General features: G+C 37.8%; 1 protein-coding gene across 3 annotated transcripts in view; it reads left to right on the forward strand.

Moving 5' to 3' along the window:
- Positions 1-14,001, forward strand: part of PDE3B (phosphodiesterase 3B) — a 191,785-nt gene that overhangs the window by 134,253 nt on the left and 43,531 nt on the right. For all 3 annotated transcript variants that reach the window (XR_011441143.1, XM_023646081.2, XM_023646082.2), the window contains exon 5: positions 4,895-5,001. Coding sequence is in view for 2 of the 3 variants with exons in the window: in XM_023646081.2 (XP_023501849.2) it covers positions 4,895-5,001 (107 nt within the window). In the remaining variant the exon portion in view is untranslated. The remainder of the gene's footprint in view (positions 1-4,894; positions 5,002-14,001) is intronic.

Here is a 14,001-nt window from a genome sequence, read left to right on the forward strand (position 1 = left end):
CATGTAGATTGTAAATTTCTGTGACTTCAGCATTTGTTTCCTGAGACTTGTCATTTTCCTTCTGCTGTGAAGTGTTACTGTAGTTCTTCATGGTGTTTGAAGAATTGATCCTTTGCTGGTGCATTTGTGGTAGTATCAGGTCGCAGATTCCACCTGTCACTGCTGGATGGGAGCAGGAGCTGTGTTTTCTGATCCTGCCCCATCTGCTGGAAGTTTTGTCGGTAGGGCTACTCTGTGCTTGCTACTCTGTGCTTGCGTGGCCTGGCCACAGCCACTCTGCAGGTTGTGCTGACATGGGCAGGGCCTCTACACTGGGTGGGCAGGTCAGGCGCCAAAGGTGGGGCCTCTGTTCTCGGCAGGGGACTGGCTAAGCTGCTGTGCTAGGCGACAAGGGTGCCTATGCTGGGGGTGAGCCACCACTCAGTGGGTCCTGTGAGCTGCTGTGCTCCATGAGCAAGGCGTCTTCTTGCCTACATTGCAGTAAGGGCAAGGGGCACCCACACGGGGGCTGAGCCACCACTTGGTGGGTCCCATGGGCTGTGGTGCTCTGCAGGCAGGGATGCCTTCTGAGTGTGCTGGATGCCTTCTTGGCTGTGCTGTGCTCAGTGCATAGGCGCCTTCATGGCGGCTGAGCTGCAGCCACTTGGTGTAGATCATTCTCACTGTCAGGGTCACTGTGGCATGGTGGGTGCTCCCATGGGCTGGGCTGTAACTCCAAAAGCATTTGCTCAGGTTGGGCTGTATGACACATATTTCTTAACCATGGGGCATATTGCCTTGAGAATACTGGTTTTAAGAAAGAATGATGAAAATTGTTCTTTTTGAAAATCTATCACACTGATGTTAATAGCAATGCATTTGAAATTAAGGAAACATTTGATACATTGAGTTGAGGTCATTTTTATCCTGCTGCCTCAGGCGATTGATATTAAAATAGAAATATGGTCAAGTAAGACTAATTTTTAACTGTGAGAGGTGTTCATATAAAAGTAAATGTAGGCCAATTCGATATATTCACTTAACTCTCATTAAAACAAAATCATATGCCTCATATTTGGAAATTTGGAGAATAAAGTAATTGATGGTATTATGTAATATCTACTTTAAAGAGTTAAGGCTACGGAGAATAAAGTAATTGATGGTATTATGTAATATCTACTTTAAAGAGTTAAGGCTACAAGTAATTTTCCTAGTGTACAGAAGCTGGAGCTTCTCAGTAATAAATCTCTAAGTGTACTTTGAACATAGAGTGACCTGGGAATTTACAACCACAGTTTCTTTTGAAATTTAAGTCTCTAGATCAGTGCTGTCCAATAGAAATTTCTGTGATGATGGGAATATTTTATATCTGTAGTGTCCATATGGAAGTCCCTAGTTACATGTGTCTAATATGACTAAGGAACTAAATTTAAACTTTATTTAATTTTAATTAAAATATAAAGGGCCATAGGCAACTATCATGTAGACATATGGCGACCATATTAGACTGTGTAGCTATAGACCTTTAATGTGTGGTGATATTCAGGAGTCTTTAGGCTTTAGTAGCACAAAATGAGTAGACTGTGACTCTGGACACACGGAGCATTCATCTTGACTTTATTAGAGTGCTCTAGAACTGAGATCAGATATCCTAGATTTTTGAGTCTTGATTGGAATACAGCTTTGGATTCTGATCACAGCTTCTCTGACTGTGATTTTAAATGACCTTGACTGTGATTTCAACATGATTCCAAACTGAACCTCTCATTCCCTGAAACTATGCCTGAAACCAAATTTCTCATGCTTCCAGCTTCTTTTTCATCTGTTACTATGGTTCTGCCCTTTTTTCCTGGCACAATGATGCTATCCTCTAGTTTAGTGGTTGCTTACAAAATTAATTTACCTAGAAAACTTGGTGTTATATGTGCATTCCATTACCTTATTCTATCTCTTGTCCAGTTGTCCAGTCTCTCTCTGAGTCTCTTTTCCTTCTTCTCCTTTATCACTTTGCTTGCACTGTTTCATTACTCCTTACCTGGGCTATTGAATTATCCTCTTAACTGGCCTTCCCATTTCTAATATTCTTCACCACTTGATCCATCTTCTATCCTTCCACCAAAAATCTTCCTTAAACAGAACTTTGATTATATAGTTTTTCGAGTCATTAAGTTTTTGGACCCTTTACCAATGCCTGTAGAATAGTGCCGAAATTCCTAATGTGAGATTCGAAACCCTGTTATTCCCTCATGACAAAGCTGCACCCTTCGCTGGAAAAATTAAATGAACTAACAGAGATGAACAGTCTTGGCAAAGAATGAGAACAGAAAAATGACTTGGAAAACTCCATAGGTGAAAACAATATGTAACTTGTGTTAGACCCTTCCTTAAAGTTTCCTGATAATTCTTAGTTTAACTCCATTTGAAAATTAAGCTGCATTATATTCTCCAGTCTACCTTTTTTGTGTGAAGAGCAATACAAGATTTAATTTTGCTTTTCTTCATGCTTTGCCTGGAGAAAAAAGTGAAGTATTACAAACCTTATCATAGCTGTAAGAGGAATGCGAAGGAAGAAAACCACAAGGAAGAGGAAGAGTTAGTCCTACTTGAACAGTCACTGTAATACCTACCCTTAAGACTTTATCTCTCTCCATCTCTTAAAGGACTTGAGATTTTAATTAGTTAAGAGGGCTGATTTTTCTGTTTGAATATTGCCCTGGGTGGTATTGTTACTCTTCTTTCCCAGTCTCTTTCACTCCACATGTAGGCAAGGAATACTCAAATACAAAGAATGATGGAGGTTGGTAGGGAGACGAATTTATCGGGTGGTATTATTTGCATTTTTTTGGAAATATTGTCAACTTATTATTATTACTGCTGGCTTGAGGAAAAAATACTATAGACTCTAAAGGCTTGATGTTACATTAGAAGTCCTTTATTCTGAATCTCTAATTTTACAGATGGAGGAATACACACAAAGATAGAATCAGAATGGTTTTGTGGAAAGAGCATATACTTCAGAGTCAAAGAAATTGGAAGTTGAAATTTGAGCACTGCCACTGTGAATTTTAGCTGTGTGAATTTGGGGACATTATTTAGTCTCTTGAAGCCTTAGTTTTCTTAACTGTAAAACAGGAATAACAATCAAGTTGTTCAGATGACTAAAAGAGACGAAGTATGTAAAGTACCTAGAACAATGGATGATGTATGGTAAATATTCAAAATAGTACTGTTATAATTTTTGTTAATATCATTAAAGAAGTTTTAATGAAGTGGTTGCCAACTGGTTTTAGATGCCTTCTCTTTGTAATGCAGAACTTTTTCTCCCGTGGGGATATGGAACAAACTAGATTTCTAGAAAAAGACCCAAGGAGAGCCTTGAAGCAGAAGTTAGTGAAAGGAAAAGAGTCCATTCACTCAAAATCAGGGAGAAGAAAAGACCTCTTCTCTAGAAAAGTGGGAACCTAAAGAGAAGATCATTCATTTATTCCACAAAAATTTGTTGAACACTTTTATCAGGCACTGTGCCATATCCACTGTGAATGCAGAGATATATCTTAGTCCCCCTAAAGAAATTCACAAATCAGTAAGGGGAAATAATCTGTAAGCAGTGAGATTATAATACATTATGGGTAAACGTTATAATAGAGTCTTGAACAAAAACCTCTTAGATCACAGAAAAACAGATCTTCTTTGAGTAATGGAGTGTGGAAGTGCAGAAAAGATGAAGGAGTTGGGGAAGAGCTCATTGAGAACCTAGCCTACACTAGAAAATACTGAGCGAAAAATATCTGGATTTGTCCCTGAGCCTGTGGCAAAGTGCCCACATCAGGAGTTGATAACAGAAGAGAACAGGCTAGTGAATAGTGAAGAAAGGAATTTGTGGTGTGCCTGGCTTATTCACGGCACTTGGCCAAAACCCTTCAAATATATAATCTTAAGTTGCATTTTATGTATCACATTGATGTAGTATGATTGCCTACTTATATTTAATTACTTCATAAGAGCCCTAAAACCTATAATAAATATTTCAGTTATAGGAAGTGACTGAGTTAATGGGTAATCAATATCTGTGAAGAAAGGGAACAGAAAATAGTGAAAAACTATATAATTTAGGACAGTGATTCTCAGTGCAGTCCCTGGATCCAGCAAAATCAACATCACCTAAGAACTTGTTAGAAATGGAAATTATCTGGCCCTACCCCAGACCTACTGAAACAGAAATCCTGGGGGTGGGCCTAGTAATCTGTTGTAAGAAGTTCTCCTGGTGAGATTAATAACCTGCCGTTTTTTTGTGTGAGTGTGTGTGAGGGAGATTAGTCCTGAGCTACCATCCACTGCAAATCTTCTTTTTGCTTGAGGAAGATTGGCCTTGAGTTAACATCTGTGCCAGTCTTCCTCTAGTTTGTATGTGGAACACCACCACAGCATGGCTTGATAAGTTGTGTGTAGGTCCATGCCCAGGATCTGAACCTGTGAACCCCGGGCCGCTAAAGTGGAGTGCATGAACTTAACCACTACGCCACTGGGCCGGTCCCTAATAACCTGCTTTATGCCACGGTTCAGTAATCTATAGCCTGTGGATCCAATGTGGTCCATAATCTGCTTTTATAAATAAAATTATATTGAAACACAGTTGTACTTATTTATTATTATTTATGGCTGCTTTTGTGCTACAGTGGCACAGTATTGAGTAGTTGGAACAGAGACCTTATGGCCTGCAAAGCCAAACGTATTTATTATTTGTTCCTTTACAGAAAAAGTTTGCTGACTCCTGCTTTAGGCCTTAGGCATTAGGTAGATGTCTAAACTCTGAAAGTATAAGCAGATATTTGCTAATTGAATGGAAGACCATGAAGGAAAAAGAGGAAATTTCCTATGATTTTAAAATTCTTAACCTGTTATCTTTCCCTTTTAGTCAAGGATGCTATCTAAATGGGCCTTTTAGTTCAAATCTACTGACAATCCCGAAGCAAAGGTCATCTTCTGTGTCGCTAACTCACCATATAGGTCTGAGAAGAGCTGGTAAGACATCATTCTTTACGATTTAAATATGGGTGGTCTCAAAGTATATAGTAGTGAAAATATTTTTCATTACACATTTAGAGCTAAGTTTGAATACCATTTCATGTGTTGTAAGTTAATATGACTAAGCAGTTTGGGTTGGCTATTAGTTGACTATTTGCTCATTCATTGAGTAAACGCTTTCTGAACATCTACTATTTACCAGACACTTTGTTAGGCACTAGGGATTCAGGGGTAAAATATAAAACTATTTAACTAATAGTTGCAAATTCAGATTCACATATCCATAAAGAGGGAAGATCCTCAGAAAAGGGTATTCTTTTGTGGCATGGTAATTGTAGAGAAAATATTTACTTTAGAAAAATATTATTTTCTACTCTCTTAATATGAGAGTAGAAAAACCCTAGCTATATCCTAATTATGATAGGATTTACTTATTTATGATATAATTGACATATAGCATTATATTAGTTTCAGGTGTACAGCATAATGATTCGATATTTGTACATATTGCAAAATGACCACCATAGTAAGTCTAGTTAATATCTGTCACTATAGATAGTTAAAAATTTTTTTTCTTGTGATGAGAACCTTTTTTTGTGAGGAAGAGTGGCCCTGAACTAACATCTGCCACCAATCTTCCGCTTTTAGCTTGAGGAAGATTGTCCCTGAGCTAAGATCTGTGCCAATCTTCCTTTGTTTTATTTGGGATGCTGCCACAGTGTGGCTTGATGAGCGGTGCTAGGTCTGCACCCAGGATGCAAACCTGTGAACCCTGGGCTGCCGAAGTAGAGCATGTCCACTTAACTACTACACCACTGAGCTGGCCCCTGTGATAAGAACTTTTAAGACCTATTCTCTTAGCAACTTTCAAATATACAATACAGTATTATTAACTATAGTCACTATGCTATACGTTACACCCCCAGGATTTTCTTGTTTTATAACTGAATGTTTGTACTTTTTGACTCCCTTCACCCATTTTACCCACCCCTCACTAGTGGGAATTTTCTTTAACTGAAAAGATTATAGAATGCTTTAAAACTTTTTGGATGAAAGATGTTTTCTAGGTACAACATAGTAATAACATAACAACACTGATATTCTGCTTTCAAAGTACATTATGTCTGGTGATAGACAGGGGCAATGGGATATACATACAGTCACAAAATTCTTGTACACACAATATTTGGCATGAAATAGAAAACTAACATGCCAAGAGGCAGGAAAATGTTATTGATAAGCAAGAAGAGCAGACACTAGAAGGAGATCTACATAGGATATTGATGTTGGATTTAACAAAGTCTTTAAAATAACAATGATGTTTTAAAAGAAATAGAAGGAAAGATGGAGAAAAATGGATGGATAATTTTAACAGAGAACTGGCACACACAGAAAAGAAAAAGTAGTCAGTCTAGAACTGAGAAATGTAGTTGATTAAATTAAAAGCTTATAAGATGGGGCTGGCCCCGGAGCCGAGTGGTTAAGTTTGCGCGCTCCGCTGCAGGCAGCCCAGTGTTTCATTGGTTCAAATCCTGGGTGCGGACATGGCACTGCTCATCAAGCCACACTGAGGCAGCATCCCACATGCCACAACTAGAAGGACCCACAACGAAGAATACACAACTATGTACCGGGGGCCTTTGGGGAGAAAAAGGAAAAAAATAAAATCTTTAAAAAAAAAAAAAAAAGCTTATAAGATGGTTTGAAAACAGATTGGACACAACAGAAAACAAAGAGTAGTGAACTTGAAGCCAGAGATACAGAAACTATCCAAACTAAAACCCACAGATGGAAAAAATATATAAATAAGCAAAGATGTTTGGTTTCCGGTTCTGCCTGTAAGGAACTTGGAAGTCACCATTCTGTCCTAACAACAACTAAGAAGTTGGACAGCCTGAAAAATCAACAACTGTTTTAGGGTCTCTAAGGGAGGTAAGGACACAGAGCAAACTGCTGCCTCCAGAATTGGAGGGATAAACAGGCAAATGCAGATTACTCAAGGCTGACTGGAGCAGAGACTCACAAGGGGAACTCAGTGAGCGCCAGTGCCTTGAATCAGTACTGGGGTAGGAAAACCTGCACTGTAACTGGCAAATTGCTGGAGGGTCAGTGGGGACAACTCTGAGAGTTAAAAACTCCAGGGGGAGCTAGTCATGGGGGAGGGTCCCCACAGTTTTTTGAGGTACACCTCCAGAAGTTCAACCAGGTTTCCACAGTAAATATTAGAGAAAATGCTTCTGTCAGGGGAGGGGAAAGGAACCTTTTTGAAATACAACAGAGCACCCTATTCTTCTTAACAAGACCTGCCCGCAGGAGAAACTAGTTACCCAGAGCCTCACCTCCTGGGGTATTATCAGGACCTGACTGACCTGCGGGAAGGGTAGTACCCAACTCCAGTCAGCTGTAGCCCTCCTCTCCCACCAAAGCAGGGAGGCAAAAAAAGCCCTAAGAAACACTTGTGAAGTTCACAGTTCGGAGACTTGGCTCACAAAAGAAAGACCTAATCATAGGACTGCATAACACTTCTCCCCAACACTTCACCACCACATTACTAAAGTCTTATTTATAGCAGTTCCTTTTACAGATACATTATGTCTGGCTATCAAGAGAAAATTACAAGGCACACCAAAAGGCAAAAAACACAATTTGGAGTGAGAGAGAAAACCATCAGAACCAGACATGGCAGGGATTTCAGAATTATCAGACTGGGAATTTATTTATTTATTTTTGGTGCGGAAGATTTGCTCTCAGCTAACATCCATTGCCAACCTTTCTCTTTTTTTTTTCTGCTTGAGGAAGATTAGCCCTGAGCTAACATCTGTTCCAATCTTCCTCTAATTTGTATGCAGGATGCCTCCACAGCGTGGCTGACGAGTGGAGTAGGTTTGCACCTGGGATCCAAACCTGTGAACCTGGCCACTGAAGCGGAGCATGTGGAACTTGAACCAGTTAGCCACAGGGCTGGCCTCCAGACTGGGAATTTAAAACAACCATGGTTAGGGCCAGCCCTGGTGGCCTAGTGGTTAAATCTGGTGTGCTCTGCTTAGGTGATCCAGGTTCAGTTCCCAGGTGCAGACCTATACCACTCGTCAGTGGCTATGCTGTGGCAGCAGCTCCCATACAAAAAGAGGAAGATTTCAACAGATGTTAGCTTAGGGTGAATCTTCCTCAGCAGAAAGAAGAAGACTGGCAACAGATGTTAGCTCAGGGTGAATCTTCATCAGCAAAAAAAACCAAAAAAACAAAAAACAGTGAACTTTTCTTTTAAAAACAAACAACAACTATGATTAATATGCCAAGGGCTCTAACAGATAAAGTAGACAACATGCAAGAATGGAGGGACACTGTGAGCAGAGAGATGGAAATCCTTAAAAAATCAAAAATAAATGGTAGAGGTCAAAAACACTAACAGAAATGAAGAATGCTTTTGACGGGCCTATGAGTAGGCTGCACACAGCTGAGGAAAGAACCTCTGATGTTGGGGATATGTCAGCAGAGACCTTCAAAACTGAAAAACATAGAAAGCAAAACTGAAAAAAACAAAACAGAATGTCCAAGCACTGTGCGACAACTACAAAGGAATACCAGAAGGAGAAGAGAGAAAGAAATGGAAGAAATATTTGAAACAATAATGACTGAGAATTTCCTCAAATTAATGTCAGACACCAAACCACAGATCCAGGAAGCTCAGAGAACATCAAACAGGATAAATGCCAAAAAACAATACCTAGGCATATAATTTTCAAATTATAGAAAATGAAAGATAAAGAAAAAGTCCTTAAAGAAGCCAGAGGGGAAAAAATACCTTACCTATAGAGGAACAAAGATAAGAATTACGTCCAAGGTTTTGGAAATCATGCGAGCAGGAACAGAGTGGAGTAAAATATTTAATGTGTTGAGAGGAAAAATACCACTAATCTACAATTATATACCCTGTGAAATTATCCTTCAAAACTAAAGGAGAAATAAAGACTTTTTCAGATGAAGAAAAATTGAGGGAACTTGTTTCCAGTAGATCTGACTTGCAAGAAATGTTAAAAGAAGTTCTTTAAAGAGAAGGAAAGTAATATCGGTCAGAAACTCAGCTCTACGTAAAGAAAGGAAGAGCACTGAAGAAGGAATAAATGAAGGGAAAATACAAACTTCTATTCTTATTTTTATTTGATCTCACAGATAACAGTTTGTTCAGAATAATAAGAGCAGCAATGTTTTTGATTGTGTGTGCTTACATATATTTTATGTATATATGTTTTGAATGCTTATATATAAGTGAAAGGAATGACAGCAATGATACAAGGAATAGAGGAATTAGGATTATTTTGTTATTATAAGGTACTCACACTATCTGTAAAGTGGTATAGTGTTGTTTGAAAGTGGACTTGGGTTAGTGGCAAACATATGTTGCAAATTTTAGGACAACCACTAAAAAAAAGTAGAAAAGGAAATATAGTGGATATTCTAAGAAAGGAGAAAAAGTGGAATCATAAAATGTTCAAATAAAACCACAAAAGGCAGAAGAGGAGTGGAAGACAAAAATAGGAACAAACAACAAGGGCAACAAATAGAAAACTGTAAAAGATATGGTAGATATTAATTCAACTATATCAGTAATCACTTTGGACATGAGTGATCTACAGGCACCAATTAAAAAACAAAGATTGTTAGAGTTGATCAAAGAGGAATACCCAACTATATGTTGGGTACAAGAAACCCACTTTAAATATAAAGGCTTGTGAAGATTAAAAGTAAGTGGGTGGAGAAAAAGATACCATGCTAACGTTAATCAAAAGAAAGCAGGAGTAGCTATATTAATTTCAGACAGAGCAGACTTCAAAGCTAGGGAAGCTATCAGGGATAAAGAGGGGCATTACATAATGATAAAGGGGTCAATTCTCCAAGAAGATGTAACAGTCCTTAACATGCGTGAGCCTGAATAACAGAACAACATGTAAGAGACATAATGGACACAGTCAGAGATTCTAATGTTTGTGTAACTGAAGTTCCAAAAGAAGAGGAGAGAGACAATAGGGCGGAATAATTTTCCAAAACTAATAAAGGAGCCAACAAATTCATGAAACTCGGTGAACCCCACGAAGGTAGAGAAAATCATAGCTAGATATTTCACCAAAACTCCTGAATTAGAAAATAACAAGAAAATCTCAAAAGCAACCAGGAAAAAAAAGGCTATTTTCCAAGGAACAACATTGATACTGACAGTGACTTTTCAACAGCAAGTTTGGAACCCAAAGATAATGGGAAGGCATATTTGAAGTACTGAAAGAATAAAAATTGCCAACCTGGAATTCTTTATCCAATGAAAATATCCTTTAAAAAGTAAGGTGAAATAGCAGTTTTTCACACAAACAAAAGCTGATAGTATTTATTGCTAGTACACATGCACTACTAAGATTCAGCAGGGACTTCTTTAGCTAGGAGGAAAATGATCCAGATGGAAGCATGGAACTGCAGGAACGAATGAAAAGCACTAGTAAGGCTAAATATGTGGGTGAATTTAAGAAAATATTGATGATTAGAAACAACAGTAAAAACATCCTTGTAGCATGCATAATATATGAAAAAGTCAAATATATGGTAACAGTGGCATAAGGGGTGGGAAAGGGGTAAATGGATTTAAACTTGTACTAGCAATGATTGAAAAGTAGTAAAAAGTTCTAAATTAAGAGAAACTAATACTTCAAAAATGCATATTGTAATATCCAGAGTGATAATTAAAAGAGTGAAAGAAAAAAGTATAAGTAAAAAGCCAATATAGGAGGTAAAATGGCATGATTAAAAAGAAAGACAAGGGGCTGGCCCCGTGGCAGAGTGGTTAAGTTCGTGCGCTCCGCTGCAGGCGGCCCAGTGTTTCGTTAGTTCGAATCCTGGGCGCGGACATGGCACTGCTCATCAAACCACGCTGAGGCAGCGTCCCACATGCCACAACTAGAAGGACCCACAATGAAGAATACACAACTATGTACCGGGGGGCTTTGGGGAGAAAAAGGAAAAAATAAAATCTTTAAAAAAAAAAAAAATAGTTTAAAAAAAAAAAAAGAAAGAAAGACAAACTTGAACAATCCAAAAGAATCCAAGAAAAGAGAAAATAAGAAACAAAAACAGAAGGAACAACTAAAAAAGAAATGGCAAATAAGATGGTGGATTAAACACACTATATTACATTAAATATACCCCTTGCAGCTGTTGGGGGCGGGGGATTGCGGCACAGACGGCAGGGATCTGACCAGAATTATTACAGTATATTATCTAAAATGTCCAGTATTCAACAAAAAAATTGAAAATACACTCCAATTAAAAGGCAAAGATTGCCAGACAATTAACAGCACTCAAGTATACGCTCTTTACACGAGGCATACTCTAAGGACCCAGATAGGTTTGATCTCACACTTATAAAATACATGAGCCCAAAATTGATAGAACTAAAGGGAGAAATAGGCAAATCCATATTTATATTTGGAGATTTTAACTCACTATTCTCATTAACTAGCAGAATAAGCAGACCAAAATATTAGTATAGATATACGGAAGATTAGAACAACATGATTTAACTGACTTGACCTAATTGACTATAAAACACTACACTCAGCCATTACAGGATGCATATTTTTTCCAAGAACACATACAAAATTGATCACAATAGACCATTTGCTGGACTATAAAACGAGTCTCAATGAGTTTCAAAGGATTAAAATCATATATAGAGATTGACTTCTGGAGTGGCAGAGAGAGGATCTCAGTAAACTCACTCTCCTACTAAAACAACAAAAATATAAAACAAAAAACCAGAGAACAAACTAGAAGGCATCTATATAAGAGAAACTACTGAACTTTGGTAAGACAGTGGGTTTTGTGACATTTTAATTGGGGGCTATTCCCATGCCCTCTCTCCCCAGCTCAGTGGTATTGTAGCTAAAAGCCAGTAACTTTGCTGAACCTCAGAGAGCACTGACCTCTTTTGGAACTCCATTAAAAGCAGCATCCTGAGAGTACAGTAAACATTTTGTCCAAACTTACAGTTCCCTGGAATCTCTATTCCCAGGGTATTGTGGCTGTTTGATTTGACTTAGAGCTCAGCTCTCCAAAAACACAAACCAAAAAGCCAAACTCTATGCCAGGCAACGATGTGACTGTCTAAGGCTGTGATTTCACTTGGGACAAACAGCAGCTGACTGGGGATTTAAAAGGAAATCCCAGACACTTGATGACCATAGGGAACTTGGAAAGCTCTGACATATTCCTGGGGATCTGCTAGGCTGGACACATGTGCAAGGCTGTGCACATGCCTAGGAAAGATCTGGGAAAGGAGAAGGCTCCGGTCACTGACCTGTAGCTGACCTTGAGGCCCTGCACAGGCAGGAAGTGAAAGCCAAGGCTGTGTTATAAACTGCCTGAAGTTTGAAGGCCTATCTTTTCAAACAGATTCTGGTCTACAGATGACATATAGGCAAGAGAATTAAAGAACTCTTCTGACTCATCATTGGTTGACCCTTAAATTATACTGACCCAGGGGTGACATCTAGGAAGTGAAGCTTAAAAAATAAATCAAAAACTTTAAAAAAAACCAACAAAAAACTAGTAGAGAACTTAATGGCTACACAGCTCAGAGAAAACAGGATCTGCATAATGAGTCCAGGAAAGTCACTCAAAAATAAGCAGAAGCAAGAAAACAAACACAAAACCAGTTAACATAACAAACCTTGGGGGTAGGAGGGCTCTAATACCAGAATTGTTACAATATATTATCTAAAATGTCCAGTTGTAAATAAAAAATTATGACTCATGCAAAGAAACAAGAAATTTTTGCCACGTACACAAAGAAAAGCAGCCAACAGAAAACTTCCCAGAGGGGGTGTGGATTTTGGACTTAGCTATGACTTTAAATCTGCCATGATAAATGTGTTTAAAGAGCTGGAGGAAACCATATCTAAAGTATTTAAGAAAAGTATGACAACAATGTCTTACCAAAGAGAGAATATAAACAAAGAACTGGAAATTATAAAATAAAGTTATAAAGTTATTTTAATAATTATAAAATAATTGCCACTTATACTGAGTATCGGAGGTTCTAGTTGGGGTAGTTAGGTAAAAAGGAATAAAAGAAAGAAGTAAAACTATATTTACAGATGACCTGATCATGTACTTACAAAATCCTAAGAAATTCATTAAAATCTATTAAACCAATAAACAAGTTCGTCAGTGTGGCAGGACACAAGATCTATATGCAAAAATCAATTCTGTTTCTATATACCAGCAAAGAACAATGCAATACTGAAATTAAGGATATAATTCCATTTACAGTTAGCATCAAAGTGAATAAAATACTTTGGAATAAATTTAACAAAATAGTGCAAGACCTGTACACTGAAAATTAGAAAACATTATTGAAAGAAATTAAAGAAGACCTAAATAAATGCAAAAATATCCCATGTTCATGTATCAGAAGACTTAATATTGTTAAGATGGCAATACTCCCTAAATTATTCTCGAGTGAGTTCAATCCTTATCAAAATCTGAGCTGGCTTCTTTGCAGAAACTGATAAACTGATCTTAAAATTCATATGGAAATTCAAGGGACCCAGAATATTGAAAACAATCTTTAATAAAAAAGAAGAAAAAATTGGAGGACTCACACTTCCACATCTTAAAACTTACTATGAGGCTATAGTAATCAAGCTAATGGGGTACTGGCATAAGGATATGCCAACTCAATGGAACAGAATTGAGTGACCAGGAGTAAACCCTTACAGGGTCAATTGAACTACAGTCACATGCAACACATGGAAATATCTTTTTAAAATGTCGAGTAAAGTAAGCAAGGCATAGAAGCATCTATATATATGTCTGATTCAATTTACAAAGTTTGAAAAAGGGCAAAACTAAATTGTTAAGAGATGCATACATATGTTGTATAAAGAAAGGCAAGAAAAACAATACCATAAAAGTCAAAATAATGCTTTCCTTTAATGAGAGGGAGGGATG

This window comes from Equus caballus, chromosome 7, assembly GCF_041296265.1.
Source record: "Equus caballus isolate H_3958 breed thoroughbred chromosome 7, TB-T2T, whole genome shotgun sequence".
NCBI lineage: Eukaryota > Metazoa > Chordata > Mammalia > Perissodactyla > Equidae > Equus > Equus caballus.